The sequence below is a fragment of the Hetaerina americana genome, unplaced genomic scaffold, assembly GCF_022747635.1.
Source record: "Hetaerina americana unplaced genomic scaffold, ioHetAmer1.1.p SCAF_1, whole genome shotgun sequence".
Taxonomy (NCBI): domain Eukaryota; kingdom Metazoa; phylum Arthropoda; class Insecta; order Odonata; family Calopterygidae; genus Hetaerina; species Hetaerina americana.
This window is the reverse complement of record NW_027286069.1, coordinates 35,293,453-35,312,589: the sequence shown is the minus strand read 5'-3', so window position 1 is coordinate 35,312,589 and position 19,137 is coordinate 35,293,453. Positions and strand designations below refer to the sequence as shown.

Sequence of the window (19,137 nt, the reverse complement as noted above, 5' to 3'; positions counted from 1 at the left end):
GCACTTCTTCCGTGACCTGGATACTTTACATGACCCCCAGAAGTGTTTGAAAAATCCAACCAAGTCGAGTGGGAGTGAAATTTTTCCCCGCCGGTCGCGTCGGTCGCGCATGTGCCTACACCTTCCGTTCCAGGCCGCCACCACACCCCATCCTCCCCGAGAGTTCTCCTCTCACTCCCCTCCTTCGACAACCTCCACCCAACTGATAACGAACCGCGGAAATGCGGCTGTTTTCGCTTCTTTTACGATTTTCGTCACAAGGTGATGGAGGGAGGCAAAGACAAACACCAAGTGAAGAAGAGAGGAAGAAAGACGTTTCGCAACCGACGAGATCACGAAAACAAATTGTAAATTTGGATTGTTTGTCCCCCCCTCTCCTCCTCCCGCGGGGAATGATGCGCTGTGGAGAGGTAGGGAAGGATCGGGTGAAGGCGGGAGGCGGTGCGCCAGTTTTGGGTAGCCGATGCTGGAAAGTGGCGGAAGAGGAAAAAGTGGGCGACGTTTGCTTTCGTTCCTTCTCTCACCCCACCAGCGAGGTCGTCACATGTGTCATCTCTCCGAGAAACGGGGAGAATTTGTGACGGCTGGCAGCGCACAAGATCGTATTTCATTCCCTGTTCACGGGTGGATACACTGAATCGCACCTGCAAATAAATGTCTCTCCACTCGGGCAGACTCTTCTATATATTCTTTCGCTTCTTCCCCATGGGTCCTCGCGGCCCCGCGGCCAAAATAACGCCCCATCATCCGGAAAAGTAGTTTGTAATGTAATGTGCATCGATAAAAATGGAATTGAGATGTAGTTTACTAACGTGGACTTACGGGAAATAGACGCACAAGTTCCGGGAAATGGCGTGGAGGGATTTAGGATTGATTTTTTGTACTGCAATGTCGCACTGATTTTCAACAGTTCGATGGGCAAGATGAGTTTTTCAGCGAGAATTTCACATGCAAAAATTAATTTGGCGAAGAATTCAACAAAGTCAAATATCATTTTTTGCTTTTTTCACTCTTCTCTTAGTTCCTAGTAAAACATCTTTACACCCTATCAAAAAATTCTCGGATTTCTCGAGTCTTACGCGAGTCAAAGAGGACGACTTTCCGTGGCGGGGAAAAAGGGCTCGCCAAGATTGAAAGGGATGCCTGACGAATATAAGGTACTTTCAACGCATTACTTCGGCATTCTTTACTTTAAATTTCGTGTGCTTCAAGAATATATAAAAGCAGAACACCTCCAACCCCATCTCAGATGCATTTCATGACATCGTAACGAAAGACAGCAACGTAAACAACAGGAAAAATAACCATATTCCTTCGAACTATGCGCAAACCTCAGCTTCGTAAATGCCAAAATCAATAAATTCCAGACACCCTTCCCCTAAAGTCCCTTCGGGTTTCCTTCTGCAGATTCTTTACACATTTGATTTAAACTCCACTTCGCACCTGACTAGCAATCTGTTGATTTGGGGACGTATCGCATGTTTGGCTATATCTTACGATAAACAAGTCTGCGAAGACATATGTAACATTGACAGTAAGCATAACTTCCATCTGCAAATGAGTAAGCACGGAGCGTTGGTATAGCAACCAGAAAGGAAAGAGAGAACTTTTTCAGAACCATTGATAAGCCGCAAATATTTCGCTCGGAGTCGGTGCTGTTATCACACACTGCGCAATGCTGCACTCCTGATACGATAGCAGGGCAACCAGAAATATGAACCATACGCCCCACACACACTAAATACACTAAATCCCAATTTTAATACTCATGAAGTATTTCATTTGTGGAACTTAAATATCAATTGAGAAAAGCGAAGCAACGAATGCCCGAGGACGCATGCTAATAACGGTGATAACCTCTTGGCTACCACTAAAACGTAAACATTATAGTTTAAAGACCCATGAGAATTCTGACTCCACGGCTCACCACTGCAAGGAATATGGAAGGACACGTGTTTGTGCGATTTATATCGAACTTAATATTACTAGCGTCACAGAAAACCAAATGCCGTTATTCAGATATTTCGGTCATTTCCCAGGCCGCAAATCTTTCTCACGCCTCTAAGCGGTCCAACGAAGAGCAGGGCAACATGGTATTCCTTGGTATAAGAGTCAACACCCGAGAAGCACCTATCACACCGTCCACCACTTCCTCTGGGCCGGCTCGCGGCGATGAAATACGCCCCCGTGTTTACTCGCAGCAGATGCTCGCCCCGTGGAATGCGATGCGTGGAGAGCTGGAGAAAACACGGCAGAGACAAGGAGGCCACTACAGCGCCGACTGCTAATAGTAGTCGGTCCTGCAAATGGTGCACACCTTGGCCGACTAGGAATCTCATTATGCCCTCGGATACGGTAGTGACCCCCAATTGCTGCCTTGCGCAAACATAGTTCGGCCTTGGGTGACATTGTAATGGAATATTTTCCCCCGAATAATATGCAATGTGCACATCTTATCATGCCTTTTGTAAGAATGATGATAAGGGAATTTTTCCACGACTTGATTCAAGTTCACGCCAATGACGGACGAGAATTCCACCCAATTGAAACTTCACGATTTACTAATTGATTCACCAAAGAAAGTACATCACCACTTTCGCATTTTATTTGGTAAATGTTGCCATGAAACCCTAATAGTGAGAAATGTCAGCCTTGGAACACTTACGTCAGCAAGTTTTCTTCAAGAAATTTTATAAAACTATCGTTAACGTCATCTTACGTAGAAAAAAATAAACCTACACATTTTTATCAAACGGGTGGTGGCATCTAGAGATATTTCTTCTAGTAGTTACTCGATACGTTCAACATTCCCCCCTGAATCCTTTGATTTATATTTTTCTACGCCCTAAACCGATTTCCTATTAATGAATGATGCGATTTAACTCATCTAGGGAAAAGTTTATATCATGATAAATCATCTCAACGAGCATCCAAATTAAATTGTTTAAATTTATAAAATACCTGTGGCTAGTGCCGTCTGTTGATTTAAAAAACAATTCTATAATAAAACGGAAGTCCATCATAATAGCATAAGTCTTATACCAAACTCCTTTGGAGACGGCTTGAAAGATAGTAAATAATTCTAACTAATTTGAGAACTGCCTGAGGAGGTGAAGAATCGCTTATATGTGAAATTTCTAAGAATCTAGTTTTTACTTTTCCATTTTCCCATTTCCTAAGTTATTTTAACAAAACTACACACTCCAGCTCGAGAATACACAGATCAAGTGGAAACAAACATCCTTCGTCTTTAAGGCTGGGAAGTTCCTCCTAAAAGGAGGAACTAACTTAAAAGTAGGCCAGCGCCTCAATCCTCTTAACATTCGCCCGTTCTTGTACGCTGGACATCGCTCCGAGTGAAAATTCTCTTCTGTGATGTTAGGTGAAACTATGGCAAAATGTCAGTAAGACAGCCCACAGTAACGACGAGTCGATCAACCGAACAAACTTCCTTTACCATTCATTCGCTACAATCGCGTCAAAAGCTTCTCACAAATCCCGATCGTCATTTTCTAATGGGATATCGAACTCCAAATCCCGCACCGTCACCCTTTTTTCGGAACTCGTCCGTTTCCACCACACCCAGCGGAAATCCCCAGGACCGTTCGGAAAGTGCGTTTGACGGCTACGCAGGTCATTGGCCTTGGGGTGACGCACACGATCGGCACAAGTTTTACTTTCATGAGTCGCAAGCAGATCGATGGGCGAAGACGTTACTTCCGCCGTCAATGCGAAACGCCTTTGTCTCGGGAGACCACAACGTGAAGATTACCCACGGCTCCCGCCACCCCGAGCATTGCATTCGACCGAAGCTCCGAGAGAAAAGAAATCAATGAGGCGGGAGGGCAAAAATACTTAAAAAGTGGGACTCTCGTTATCGCCACCCCATCAGCGAAAAATGAAACATTCGATCGGAATGCATAATTTCCTCCCTGAGTATTGGTTTCGGTCAAGCCAACTCTGCTGATATTCACGACCGAATTCAAATGCATTTAAAAATTTCTATCGCGGACTAACTCGGCGTCGCCGAGAAAAAGAATTCGATTTTTTTTCCCAGACAGGCCACACCATGCGCGGGTCTCGCTAACCCAGTGAATAACGGCCCCATTACCCTTTTGAGACGCTAACGAGGAACCCTGCCCACCGCATTCGTCCACACCCGCAATCATATCCCCGAGGTCACAATCACTCCTGATTGTAAGTGTAGCAATCTCTGTCACGTTCGAACATTTCGATTAAAATCACTGTTTATTACCCTAATATGGGGGTAGCGTACGACTCGCGGATTCGTGGCATTACTTAGTCGCCCAGTGAGATTAAGTTATGAACGCAAGGGAATCCGACAAACATTTTTGTCAACAAGCAAAGGCTTCTGAAAAGTGCTCACAATATAAAAGATATGATGGACGCAATACGCATGCTAAATAAATTGCAGTAATTTTTACTGTAGTGAACTCGTTCATTCGTTAATTCATCCTTTCAGGAATCATTCCAAAGCAAATGCGATATCATACCTTTAAATTAAATGCAGCCATCAACTTGGAGGAAGCCGAACCGGAGTTGACAAATTTTACTTATCACCGAGCATCCTTGGGACTTCAAACGCTTCACTCACTCACTCAGCAAAATCATGTTTGTGTCAAATACATGTAAAGCGCTATTGTGTGTTAAAAGGGCAGGATCGCCAGCAATCACCCAGCTGGTGCTAAAAAGTTTTAATTTTGAACTATCTCGATTAACACAATGATCAGTTTCCCATTGTCTCATATGAAATCTATTCACACATCAGGGAAAATAACGCCTCTAACTAAATGCCCAAGCCAGCAATAATACTTCTCTAGAAATAACCGTGTTCAGTTTTACCAATAAGCAGACTATGTTGTATTTTTTCTATTATTAGAACGTAGCTTAACTAATACGGTCGCCTCAAAAATACGATTTAATTAACGGAATAGGATGCATCGCTGAGAAATTACAAGGATGTATTCCCTTTCAGTATTGGAAAATAGAAATGCGCTGGCTTCCGTACGCCCAGGTATACATACAACATTCGCGTACCTCCACAGTAAAACCGTTTAAAAACAACCAGCGAACCAATTGATATACAAATAGAACATTAGAAGGATTATCACCGAGCCCAGAATTGTTACGTTTCCTTCCATTGGCGGCACATTTAAGTCGAGGTATTATATCTTCCTCTAGGAATTACATTTTTTATTACTTTCGATGATTCATGATACAGAATGACAATGACATCAATTTATTAAAAATCTTTTGGGACTAAATTACTCAAATAAATTAATGTGCGTATATTATACCGCGATTGAAATCGAATAGCAACATTTATTTGGAAGGCACTGGGGTAGGCAAGTGCCGTTAGTCATTCTGGACACGTTAAGGTTGCGGTAGCACCTCTGCAGCACCCGAACAGCCAATCAAGAATTCCGCCAGGATGAATGTCGAAACGAATTTCCGCTTCTGGGCCAGCTTATCCTCCGAGCGCCGGAATCCTCCCGTGAATTTCCTCGTTTCGAATAGTTCTTGCACGTCAGGGTCTCTTGAATTGCCGAAAAGGGGCGTGCTGCTTTCCTTTCGCCTTTATCTGACGTTCCAAGAAAATTTAATGCCGGAATATTTACGCTAATTTTTCGTCAAACACGAGGGCAAATGCTCACGTTCCAATCTCCGGCGGTTGGAGAGGACCGAGATTTTTTTTACGACGGAAGCACACAAAAGAATAATCCACGGCGGTGATAACGACGTCAAGTCCATTGCAACACGCGGATGTAAGCAAGTGGGCACATACAGACACGCTGAACCTGACTGAAGATGAAAAAACATGCAACGGCGGATTTTGGAAGGGGGTGTGTGGGGGAAGGGTTGGTCAGGAGACAAACGAAAACAACGGCAACAAGGAATATTTTCGCTCTCGCATATTCAACCATCAGAAACGTGAAAACTGTTTCCCCTGGCGTGACCAAATCCTCGCAAATTTATTCGGCCGCCGACGAGGAGGTTCCGTTTTCGTTTCATTTTTTTCCCGCCGCCGCCGCTCGTCCCGAGAGGATGTGAACCCGAGCGAAACGTCTCCCATCACGGCAACCACTCACGGTTCCGCTCCTCTCCCTTAGGAACTGGAGGAGTTCTAATTTTTTCAAGAATGAGTGTTCCATTATGTCAGCACCTACGTTCCAACAATATAAATAATATCGAAGAGCGATACATCGCAATTGGTCAAGACGTCGACAGGGCGATTGCAGTATGAACTGCACACCGTGGATCGAAAGCACCCTTCCTCTACCGAGGTAGAACGGCCGGAAGGCGCAGAAAATTGGAAGGAACCGGGAGGTAGACCATGATGTTAATTGATCTTAGTAAATTTATATTTTTGCGTGGTGTCTGGGCCAACATTTCTATCAGAAAGTTCCCCGGCATGATGGAAAGGAAGGATTTTGGGTCAAGAGCAGGAGCAGGTGGAAAATAAGTTCCAAATTTTATATAAATATTCTGACAAACACTAAGTATTAAATATATTTTTACCCCTAAGTCACTAGATCACAAGCCAAATAGATGCAAAACGATCCGAATCACGCCACAACCTGAAAACAATTATGTTTGTACAAATGAAAATAATTATATTTTCCTTGATGTGAAATATCCATGGACAAGAGAAGTAGACGTTACACGCTTTGAATATACTTGATTATTTTTTTAACATATTCATACCCATTTTAGATGCATGGTTATATCTCTACTTTAAATGTAAACAAAAGAAAGGTTACGAGGAGGAAAACTAAGTAAAACGTCAAGATAGGAAGGCAAAAATTATTAGGGCATGTAGAACAGTTTCCTTATCTCGGAAATGTTTTGGGCCAAGCTGCTCATAGTAGTAGGTACACGAATAAACGATACGAAAAGAAATTTTCACTAGGAGGGATTTCATGAGAGGGACGTTGAGTAAGGATCTTAAGAAAAGATTAGTTAAAACTTAAATATGGAGCGTGGTTTTGCACAATGCGGAAACATGGTCGCTGGAGCAAGATGTTATAAGTAGATTGGAGACTTATGAAATGTAGATGTGGAGGATGGAGAACGTAAAACGGACGAAAAGGAAAACAAACGAAGAAGTGGCAGGCGTGGTGGGGGCGGAGAAAAGACTTTAGTGAGAGGTCCAAAGGAGGCAATAAAAGTGGATGCATAGTATTTTGATTGGCAATGGAGTGTTGAAGACTGGCAGAGGGGAAGACGTTAGGCAAGCGAGCTTGGGGTAGGAAGAGGAGAGAGATGTTGGGTAGAACGAAGGGGGATAAAATATTCGGAATTTGAGAACAGTTGCGTGTGTGTGGGGTGCCGGGTTGTGTTTTTTTGGACGGGGCTGGGAAGTGTAGCAATGATCGATGCTTCCACCAAACCTACCTTAAACGATAGGCTATCCATATTAATAATTTTATCTATTTTTATCGTGCCATGCGCGGATGTGGTAAATACATGTAACGAACCAATTATGTTCCGAGGTCATCATTACGTGTACGTCGCCCGAATGACCAAATCGACTAAACAATTCAAATACCTTCTCCATTTGGGACATGACCTCTTTTCTCAAGCCCTGCCAATTAAAATTGAAACGCTAACCGGAATACGGCGAACGAAGTGATCCTACAACTTCCAGTTAGGCTACGTAAGCTTTGTTTTGCATAGCCAAGAGCTAATTTGACCACCCGCACCCAAGAGCTTTGTCGTCGTCAACATGCGAGGAAAAAAGCCTTTGCAAATACAGCACTACTGACCACTCGGTAGGAGTCCACGGAGACAAACGTGCATTACGCCACGCCCACGCAACTTCCTTCAGCCGGAAGTCGATCCTTACACAACCTTGCTTGTTCCCACACCACCCACTCTACCTGACTTCTCAAAGCGACAACACGGACCCAATTCGTGTGACGGAGAGAAATACGAAAAAACATGTGGATAAAATAAAGAAAAACTATTGGGTAATACTTTTTCCCTTGCTGCTGTTTAGGATCAAGCCAGTCGAGCATTTTTTTTAAAGAAAATATATTTTGGTGACAGGTGCTCTCCTCCTCTGAGTAAACGCACTACTTTTTTAGTCAATATGCTTAAACACGCACTTCAATGGAAGACGTAACTATTAGGATTATAGCAGGAAAATGAGAACTTTGATTGAACCTCGGGGAAAAAACATCTTGGTAAACTTGACTGAGCCCTTAATAGAGCCACATTAAGTAATTAAAAATTAATTATAGCTATTAATGTTAAGTGACTCTTCGCGAAAGGATTTGGTTCACATCAGTTTAGTAGAGACTGTTAACTACAGCAAGGCACGAAGTATTTCAATTGACAAATTCTACGTTGAGTGAAAACACTTCATGCTAAGCGGAGTGTTGAAAGGCGCCAACAACGTTGAAGTCAACCGCACCCCTGGGACTAGCAATGGGACAGGCAAAGAAAAAATACTATAAATACTTAATAAACGATACACACGAGCAGCTGTGAGTGTAGGATATCGGTTCTACATACATTTCAAGCCAAGAATCGGATTCAACCAAGAGCCTCTAATACTAATTGCACCAATGAAATGCATATTAACAATTCCAAGGCTACAGAAAGAACCTGGGCGAAAGGAAAATCATTAACGGCCATGGCTTTAGGGATTAATATCGGGCAACGTCAATCGATTACGCGGAGGAAAACCAACCAAGTTTGCCGAAATTGGTGCTCACGACAATACGCACCAAACAGCAAAGAGTGGAGCATATTAAATAAAACCTCACCTTTTCGGTTTTGAATTACTTATTATGCCCACGTTAATCGCCCAGTTTACAGTTATGAAATAGACGACCAAGGTTTGTACGGCCGAAAAGAATGGATTCACTGAGATAAGAATTAATGAGCGATAGTATACGGGTGGAGATCGACTCCTCTTCCTCTTTGAGTTCGTCCCCCTTCTTTTACCATTTTTTGAATTAAGCATCTAGGTCCGATGAGCGGACCATCATCCCCATATTACAAAATGTATCATAATGCATTAACTATTAAATCCGAAAAATATGAAGGCAAAATCAAAAAACTTACATTATACGGTAGACTACCTTTCAAAAAATCATCTAAGAATATTTCGTGTGCCCAAAAATAATTTCCCACGCATAGGAGCAAGTGGTCAACCACCACCTGGCGTCTAAAACCCTTCGACCACCTCAGGTGATCAGCGGAAAGAAGATTTCCCCCCTTCCAGGGTGGAAATTGGCCGGAATTCTGTAACTATCTGGTGCGAACAAGACAAATAAATTCCCGATTATCCTCGAATTTCATTCTTCTGGTTTTATGTCATCCCAGGATTGGGACATTAGACAAAGGGAAGCAACCTCGTTTTGTCTCTTACGGACGTCAGCAAATAGCGTACGACTTTCTTCATGTTCCAGGGCAGGAGGAGGGGAGCTATTTGACAACTTCAAAATAAAGATTAAAAAGTAAACATTGGGCATGCAACGGAGGGGAGCGATCGCACCACCTGACCAAGCGGCGGTTGTCTCAATCACTTCATTTTTAAACTCTCTTAACGCTTAATTTGGTGTAGATCGAATCTACAGATGCCGCAAATCATGGAATCAGGTTGTCGGCTTAGTGACCCACACCACAGCACCGAAATAGCCCGAGCTAAGCCAACGCTGCGTATGCGATGGGGAGAGAGCGGGTATTTTCCATCACCCGTCGACAGACACTTCCCATATGGGGTGGATACAATACCGCCTGGACTTGAGGAATGCTTACGCCCCTTACTACTGAAGGTTGCGGGAGATACTTGGCACGCTCGTCTCCGTGGTATATGACGGGTAAGCCGCCAGGGTGCCCGCCAAACAAAAGAAAACGACGAACAATGGGAGAGGCACGCGAAATATATTTAGGACGATTCCCGAAGGAACAGTACCTCTTCAGTGACACGGTTTTGCCCGTGCCGAGTGTATCCCTCAATGCATGTGTGCCCCGACGTCCCATAGGCTTACAACGACATTCTGCAGCTTAATTCAGTAACTGGAGTCGCCCTCTCTGTTGAGCAACAAAGTTGGCAATGAAGTATAATTAATTATTAGTTTATTTAACAACTTCATTGAGGATGGACTGAGATTTTATAGTCTCTTCTTCCACTTGCCATGTAAGCATTAAATTACGGGCAATTACAGGAAGCATACTTCCTGTACATAGGAAGTATGCTGAAAAGGAGCGATAACTTTGTAGCAATATCCTTGGGTAATGATTTCTGAAGGAATTAATTTTTAAAATGTACCCTTTGCTAACAACAAATGAACATTTCTTCAAGAAACCCAGTGCTAACGACTTAGTGTAACGCATGTACTTCTGGGTAGCCTCGCCTAAAAAAATCAACGTACAAAGACGTGATTTCGTAAGTTCACATTCCGCTGCGTACTCATGCCTATTGTGACCAATGAACGGTCCGTGTATGACCACAACCTATGCGTACCACAATGAAGTTTCTCTCATAAAGGAAAGAGTATTTTAATCCCATTCCAACGGCAAAGTGAGCTGGTTTCGGATAATATAGCACTTATACCATGCAATTAAAATGTTACATACGTTTACTTCAACAATTGAAATGCAGAAATTTAAGAGGAAAAAAAACAAAAATAATTAGCGGGAAGAGGGGATTTCACAAAATCGCAGATATCCCGAGGTCATTCCCGTCTACAGAGCCACTTGGAGAGACATGAAACTCGCCCAGAACCTTCTCCAAACGGAAATTATGACTAGCAGACACCGCGCTGTTTAGTGTTTCATCATATATAATTCTTACTGTTAGCTTACTGTTTATGTTTCCATACTACAGGGTGTGGCAACATAACTTCCTTTTTGATAAAGCAAAGCTCCTTTAAAAAAAGGAAGTAATGTTGCCGCACCCTGTACCACGAATAAATACAAAAATTTTAATCACTCGCATACCCGCGCGCATTATTCCCCCACCGGTCATCAAGACGGGTGGTTTGCATAAACTCTGGCGAAAAAGGACTATACTCGCGTCATGCGCAATCCCAAAAATTTCGCCAGACAGGCTGAGCAAAAGATCAACCCGCGTCCTTGTGGACGGCCGAGAGGGAGAGAGAGAGAGAGCCGGAAATATAGTAACGAAAAGAATATTCTAGAACCGACGACCTTAATGATTAGGATCTCGTTTAGGAACTCCCGATCTAGATCCTGATACCCATCTCCCAGAATTCACATCCTATTTTTCCCTTCAACCTCCTTTGTCCGCTTCCCGGTCAGACGAGATAAAAGTTACGGGCTTGAGAAAAGCTGATTCTTCCAACTACAGCAGGCCGGTCGTTCACACAGTAACAAACGATCTACGCATCCGGTATCTGCAACTCTTTATGGGAAATATAACGAGTTTTTCGTAATTATTCCTGAGCAATCTTAATCTGCTAAGTCTCTATTATTTCAATGCATCGACATTTATCTCTTAGGATTTACAACTGCAAAAGGCTCACCTTCACTTTACGCGTTTCAATATTTTATTCTTACAATTCGATTGATAACATTTGGTGAAGTTTTAAGTTATAAGAAATTATTATCACTTCTTCGTATCACATTCGATCCTACAACACGCGTCTCAAAACCTCGAAAAATATTAGCCCCTCAGAGCCACTCGCGATAGAGTTTGGAATGACCTCACCAGGCTGTTTAATGAATAAATATTATACTATATGCGGTAAACTAGTAAGTTTATATGTACTAGGTTGATCTCAATACTCCTGGCTGTCATTCCTTCCTAAAAATTTTACACAAAAATATTTCTGGCCCGGCGAAAAGGCACACGAACCAAAACAATGACTTATTTGATAATATTGCTATCATTAATGAGAAAGTGTTTCTTCTTTGCGATGACACGAAACCTCTCTGGGTAATTGAGAGAAGCAGTATATCTTGGGCAAAATGATATTCAGAGCGGTTAATATCCCGACAAATTAGACCTCTGGACGTTTTCATGACAACGGGACATGGAAATCCACATCAATTGCGCTTGATTTATGTACCCACAAGCCCCGAGGAATTTCGTTCCCCGGAAAGTCGGGAGTGCAAAGGTAAATCGATCCGCTCTGGCACACGGAGTCAAACGGGCATCCCAGCTATCAACCCGAGGAAGCCGTACGGTTAGTGGCCCTCAACGCCCGAACAAACAATCCGCCGGTTATCTCGCCGTAACGGGAGACGAAAACAACTACTGTAATATCACGTGAACAAAGAAGACGATCATGTCAACACAAACTTCAAAAACCCATATCCGCGAGAATCAAGAGAGTAAAAAACATCATGGCAGTGAACCCTTGTACAGGTTGGCGGCAAAGACGCTCTCGAACAAGGGCTGCAACCATTAATACTCAAGAGAGCACTTAGTACTTTCAGTAATAATATAGTAGTAATTTCAACGAAGAAAATATGAGAGCATGCGTCTCACCAACCAACTAAGGCCAGCCAAGAAATATAGCATTGTTGCAACCTCATTGGTATAACGCTACCGATATGGCTTTTCAAGTATCCTTCCATTTCATTCCGGGTGAAAAAATAAATTTGCACTCGCCAACAAAAATTACTTCAATCCGCCCCCGAGTAAATGGTCACAGGCGAATAACAAAAAGGGGGGCACCGCAAGTGCCCCGGATTTCATTAGAAAAGCGGATTCAACTTTTTCATATCGTTACGTCCGCTCATACGCCAACGCTCAAAAAACATCGAAATAATGAAGTGAAAATCCGTTACGGAAGGTGCACATGAAAGATGCCCCCAACAAGGGTACTGAAACTTCGAGTCAAAGTACTCCAACAAAGAAACACACTGGCCGCATTTCATAGAGAGAAAACATTTGTTTTAGTAGATTAATCAACAGCGGCAAAAATGCGTTCAAACAAATAGCGAGACCATTATTCCGGGAGAAAGCACTTTCTATCCTTTTGTAATAGATAGGAGGGCGTTAGCACAAGGACATTCTTTCCGCGGGTGGTAAACCCTCAATAAGCGGAAGGCACTGAAGAAGAAACAGTGAACATTACAACCCCTCCCCCCCGTGCCGGAACATAGAGCGTAAAGGATAAACGACCGAGACCATAATTAATTAACAGACACCCGCCGTCTTCCTAAAAGAAGACCAGACGACATTCGCGAACTTGGAACGAAATCGCAAAAGAGAAGTCGCACACGGCACTCACCTTAATCTTCGTCGCTAAGGTCTTGGAGCCATCCTTTCCGGGAATGTCGAAGTAGCTGACCGCCAGAAGGTTGCAAATGCCCGTCATTTTCGTAGCGTCGAAGGGAAACTCGAGCTTCGCAAGTGTACCGCGGCGTAGGGGGAAGGGCGGCTAAATACTTATTTACAAATATAGAGAGACCACGTATGGTGAATGAATATCGAGAGAGCGAGGAAAAAATTAGAGAGAGAGAGAAAGAAGAGTAATTTCGAGGGCGGTGATTCTCTTTCTCTCGCGCGCGCACAACCCTAGGAGGCTAGTCCATTGGACGGGGAGGAGGATTCGGGGGCGTCGGAGAGACGAGACGCCTGACGTCGGGCGGCGGCGGATTCGCCAAGGGATCCCTCACTCGCTCGACTGCGATCGCGCTCTCTCGCACTGGACTACGATGCGCGCGCGGAGGAGGACGAGGAGCAGCCGTCCGCTGACTCGGTCGCCCCGAAACACTGCCTGCGAGTCTCCGCGGGCGGGCGCCCTTATTCGACGATAGCACACAGACACACGCGTTGCAAGGGAGTCGGGAGAGCCGGGGAAGAGAGGGAGGTCGGGGGTGGGGGGCGCGAGAGGGCGAAAGGGCTGGAGGGAGGGAACGGGGTTGGCGGGGTGGTGGACGGGTTGCGTGGTAGGGAAATGAGGTGGGAGAGTGCAAGATGGAGAAGATACGGGCCGGAGTGGGGGGGGCGGACTGGTGAAAGGGGGTGTGCGGGGGTGAGGAGACCAGGAGGGGGGGCAGCACTGCGTGGGTGAGAGAGGAGGGGAGGAATGGGGAAGGAGGTGGAAACATGAGGGGGAGAGCGAGTGGGGAGGAGGTGGGGGGGAGTCACGAGGGGTGGAAAAAGCGTAGGAGAGATTGCATAGGAAACGAGCGAGAGGGAGCGTGTTGGAAATCCACTTTCGCGTAGTAATATTCATTTCAAAAAGTGGCCAGAAGAGAATACCACTGGCAGCTTTTACCCGAGAACTATGCCAGGTGACTACCCCCCATCCTACATTGACGGTATATGCACGGCATTAAATACGCCCTAAGGGAATAAGTACCTCGTCTTAAGATTCATTCCAAACGTGGAAGTTATCTCAGGGAAAAGTTGGAAGTACAAGGGAAGTGGACTAGGAAAAGTCCTCCTTATAATGGGACTCAAACAAAGAACCTTGAAAATTTGGTTTGAAAAATCTACAACAATGCAATTCTGTCCCCGTTTCGGTGAGGGCAGGAGAAATGTATGGGAAATAAGAGGGACAACACGATGGCATATATTAAAGCACCTCAGGAAAGTATTATATTTATTATTCTGCAGTAATAACTATTCTTATGCAACATTAACTTCATTCAATAATAGGGCCTTCGAGAAACACTAATTACTTTGCTTTTGGTTATGATCAACTAAACAAATGAGACAAAATGAATAAAGCCAGGTGATGATTCATAGCATCCGTTTGCCAACTATTGATATAAATATATTGAGGCGAATAATCCTTATTACTTCTCTGAAACGTTAAAACTAGGAAGTATTTCACAGTTATTTTATAATAAAAATAATTATTATTACTATCGGCAATCTAGCGTTTGAGGTAGGATTTTTATGGCACAAGCTACCAAACGATAAAGATACAATCCCCTTGCCCCCCTTAACAAAACAAAAACCAACACACAACATTACAATAAGTCCCTCCTCAATTCTGCAGACTCACTTCCTCCCTTCATTCCGTCAAACATCCCTATCCTATTCCTGCCCCTTCCTCGCTTGCCTAACATTCTCCCCTCTATCGCAGTCTTTAACATCGCCAATCAGAATACTCTTCATCCATCTTTGCTGTCTCCTTTGGATTCCTCCCAACAATCCCCTCTCCTTGCACACGATCCCCAACACTCCCTCGTTGGTTTTCCTTTCAGTACATTTTATCTTTTACATCCTTCTCCAAACCAACATTTCAAAGGCCTCCTATCTAATCCTATCCTCTTGCCTCAATGACCATGTGTCCGCACTGCACAAAACCACGCTACATATCAAAGTTTTGACGAGCCGTTTCTTAACATCCTTACTCAACGTCCAATTCCACAATATGTTTCTCAATTACATTGTAAAATGCGTTTTGGGGGCACGTGCACCACTGCTGATTGAATTGAAGGAGGTTTTCAGCTATCTGTGACTGATAAAGCTTTCATAACTTTGGCCTAGGTTATACACGAACCCTTGGGTATATTGGAAACATATGAGAGCTATCAGTGTGCTTTAGAAACGGCAGGAATTACCTGGATAATATCATTTTTCAATTTCGAATACGGTTTTAAAATTACCAAACTAGAGCTTGAACATATACATCATAGGTCATGAAATAAAGGCGTTCTTGATAAGGAGAAATTAATATTTTACTTAAATCGTTGGTTTGCCATGCAATGAATACTTAGTTGAGCAAACTAGTGTAGATTTATGAAACAAAATTTGAACCGAAAACGAGAAGCTGAACAGAGGCAAACAGCTAATGTAAGATGTGAAGAATATTTACTTACAAGCACAAACAAAACAGTTTCAAAGCTCGCATAGGTATCAGAAATTGAATTACAAACATTCCAATCCTAACAAAAACAATTTAACGAAGAAAATCATAAGACTTGCAGCAGGAACCACAATCATTCAATACATTATGCATGTAAAAACATCCCAAGATTAACACCCCACTTAAAGGCTATGGTGCAAATAATTGTGGATTTTATACCCCGTCGATTTCAGCTATATTCCTTCGATGCATTCCGGATGTAGATCAATTTTTGCTATGAACGCTGTTTTTGATGAACGCCGCCTTCTCGATCTGAAACCAATTCTAATACATCTATGAAAGGAGGATTACATAAAAAACTTAATAACTTCAGTGCAGGTATAATCAAATATTTTAATGTTAATTCTGTGAATATTTTCGATTCAGTTTTTTTTATTTATCTAGAGTATGAGGCAAGATTGATCAAATTCACTGCATCTATCAATATCATAAAATGTTTCAATGTAGTATCAGTGGAAATTTTCGATTCCTCTGCGTTTTACTAAGGAAATGAGGTTATGATATCTCACCATTTTGATACGATAACGCGCACCGTTATTTCCGAAAAGAGAATAACGGAAGAGATTGTTTACAAAAAAAACCAATCCCTGCTGAAATGAGTTATTCTATCGTTTCTTGGCGATATTCAAAGCATAAATCATGGATCACTTTTAGCCACCGAGGTTCTTCACCCGGTAATTCTTTCAAAGATTAGAAAATAGAAAAAAAAAGACTCGAACAAAAATGATGAATAAATTGGGTACAAGCACAGAGGAAGTATAGCCCGAAAACGTGCTAGGGGAGGAATCCGTGAAAGAACGTGAAACAAAATGCTGTAATTGGAAAAACTTTAATACCGCATGCGGTCATGATTATGTTGATAGGAGCGGCAGTACGGTAAGCGTCCAAAACTATTACCACTCGACGCTAAGTGGAGACCGACGTCGCACTGACCATTTTTTTTTGATAAATTTACTGCATCTCTCTTTCGTTTTCCCTTATACAACCTCATTTGAAATCCCGGAAAATTTAGGTATAGGATCACTCACTATTTGGAGAAAAACTGTGATGGCTTCATAAATATCCTTGACATTTTCAAATTACGGAACAGAGTAAAGGAAGGTTCAATGAGGATTAAAGGCACAAGATGGAAAGACGAAAGGGGTGGACGGTAAGCCAGAGCAGAGGGTAAAGGGGACCTGACTAAGTTCCTTTTTGACGGGATGTCCACTTAAGCCTGACGGGGAAGCGAGCGAACGAAAATTACCCAGACGAAGTAATCAATGACGTGTACATAAAAAGGCTCGCAAAATAAATTATAAAAGATATAAAAAAGCTTTCACCCTCTCACTCCTCGACGGCACCTACTGCAACACCACGAGCGCCCCTTAATGTAACATCAATTAAACCACAGGAAGTGGGTCAAGGCTGAGAGATCTTTCATGGCTGGCTGAGATGGTGGCCTAGAGTTACTTGCCTATATCGATGTTTATCACTAGAGTATAAAATATCATCTGGGGATATCTTTCACGTTTCCGGGCGCTTGGAGATTGAGAAAAGGGGTTTTGAAAGCGGGTGTATTTCTTTCTTCGCGAGTCTCGTATTATCGACGATTAGAACTTTTTAAATAAAGAAGTAACAACTGCACGAAATTCTACTTTGAGCTGGAATAGCGTAAATGAGGTGGCAGAGTGAGGAAGAGAGAGACGGCAAGGCAGGATACACGATGGAAGAGGAGCTGTTCAGCGAACACGGTACTGAAGGATGACATAACCGGCGTTGAGTGCATCGATCAGCTCACTCGGACATTAGGTGTAAGGTGTGGGTTTACAGAGGTGGTGAAAACGTCGATAAAAAAGAAAAGTCATCCACATCATTAAACAAAAGCACTTTTCCATGTTACTTAAAACACTCCAACTTAGTTACGCAATATATTGCCCGCGGTTAACTATTCTCAATCTCACTACTTTACGACATCGGCCATAATATTCCACAAAACATATCTATCCACGAATGGTCAAGGTATTTACCGATCAGAAGAGTTGGAAGCCGGGAAAATAAAGTGAAAAGCGGCAGAGAGGAAAAAAGATATCGAAAAAATGAATACATTATTCGAGAACGGCGAATGGTCAGACCGTAATTAAATACCTAAGAATGAAGAAGAATGTTGCTACGAGCATTTTGCGTGCCCTCCAAGATTCCCAAACGACCAAGTTTCATGCAAAAAACCTGACGTAAGGAGCGCAACCCTCGCAGGTTTCCAGAATTACTGCTGCTTTCCCCCTTGAGGAGAAACATGAAAATTCAACCCGCTAACATTTAATGAGCCAAGGGTGAAAATTAAAGGTGTGCTTCCATTTCCTTCCCGAACTTCTGCCCTAATGAGCCACACGCGCCCTTATGGCATTAAAGAAAGAGAGAGAGGGTAAAACCCCACGTTCCGACCCTCGACCGAAGTCAAAAAGCTGATTCAACACAATTTTATGGTTATTTATCATTTATGAAGCAAAATGAGCATGATACACAAGCCAATTTTCACTTAAAACCTCTCGGTGCTTGTGACTACGTTGAAAATACATGCCCTGGAGTCTCGAGCAGCTGATGTGTGTTCATAAAACACACGTCTTCGGCGCTGTTTGACATTTATTCCGCTTATTTTGGATTGGTTGAATTGATATCGAAATTATTTATACAAGGAGTACCCCATTCTCACCTAGCCCAAGGACGCCCGTGACTCGAGGTGACAACAAAGATACTCATAGCAAGATAGTTATGCTTCTGTGAAACGCGAGTACTATGAAGGAATAATTTATTTCAAAAGGCAATGAAATACTGCCTTCCAGTCGATTTACAAAATATTGCATATTTGTCAAAAGAGTGATTCAGAATGAAGTACGTTACAATAATCATCACCCATTTATATTTATTGCAAAATAATTTAAACCATATTTTCGACGGCATTTCGTGGACTTATAAATGAACATTTAGATAGACTGAGTCACTGAGTCACGGCGAATATCGCCATGCTTGACAAGTACAATGCAGAGGGCCGATTGCGAGAGGAACGTGTTTTGGAGAATGAAATACCAAACTATGCAGCATTTTTTACGCAACTTTATTCACGATTTTTAGTCAATGTTACATTAAAACAGCACGACTCAGGCGGGTCGATTATAAATTTGTCCCTGCTAAAATACACGAAGTATTCAACGTCCGAATCGCGTTCGATTTCCGTCGAAAACCTCTTATAGCGTGCCGAGAGAAATCATCTCTCGGGCCAAATATTTGCAAAATCCAGATATAGACGAAGGAGTGGTATTGGAGGAGG

General features: G+C 42.9%; 1 protein-coding gene across 4 annotated transcripts in view; it reads right to left on the bottom strand.

The window, feature by feature from the left end:
• ced-6 (PTB domain-containing adapter protein ced-6) overlaps nt 1-19,137 on the bottom strand; it is a 230,092-nt gene that overhangs the window by 71,098 nt on the left and 139,857 nt on the right. The window contains exon 1 of one of the 4 annotated variants that reach the window (XM_071588280.1): nt 13,236-13,678. The exons of the other annotated variants lie outside the window; for them this stretch is intronic. Within the exon in view, the coding sequence (XP_071444381.1) occupies nt 13,236-13,322 (87 nt within the window). The 5' untranslated portion in view covers nt 13,323-13,678. Of the gene's footprint in view, nt 1-13,235; nt 13,679-19,137 lie in introns of those variants that run through there. 4 annotated transcript variants of the gene reach the window in all.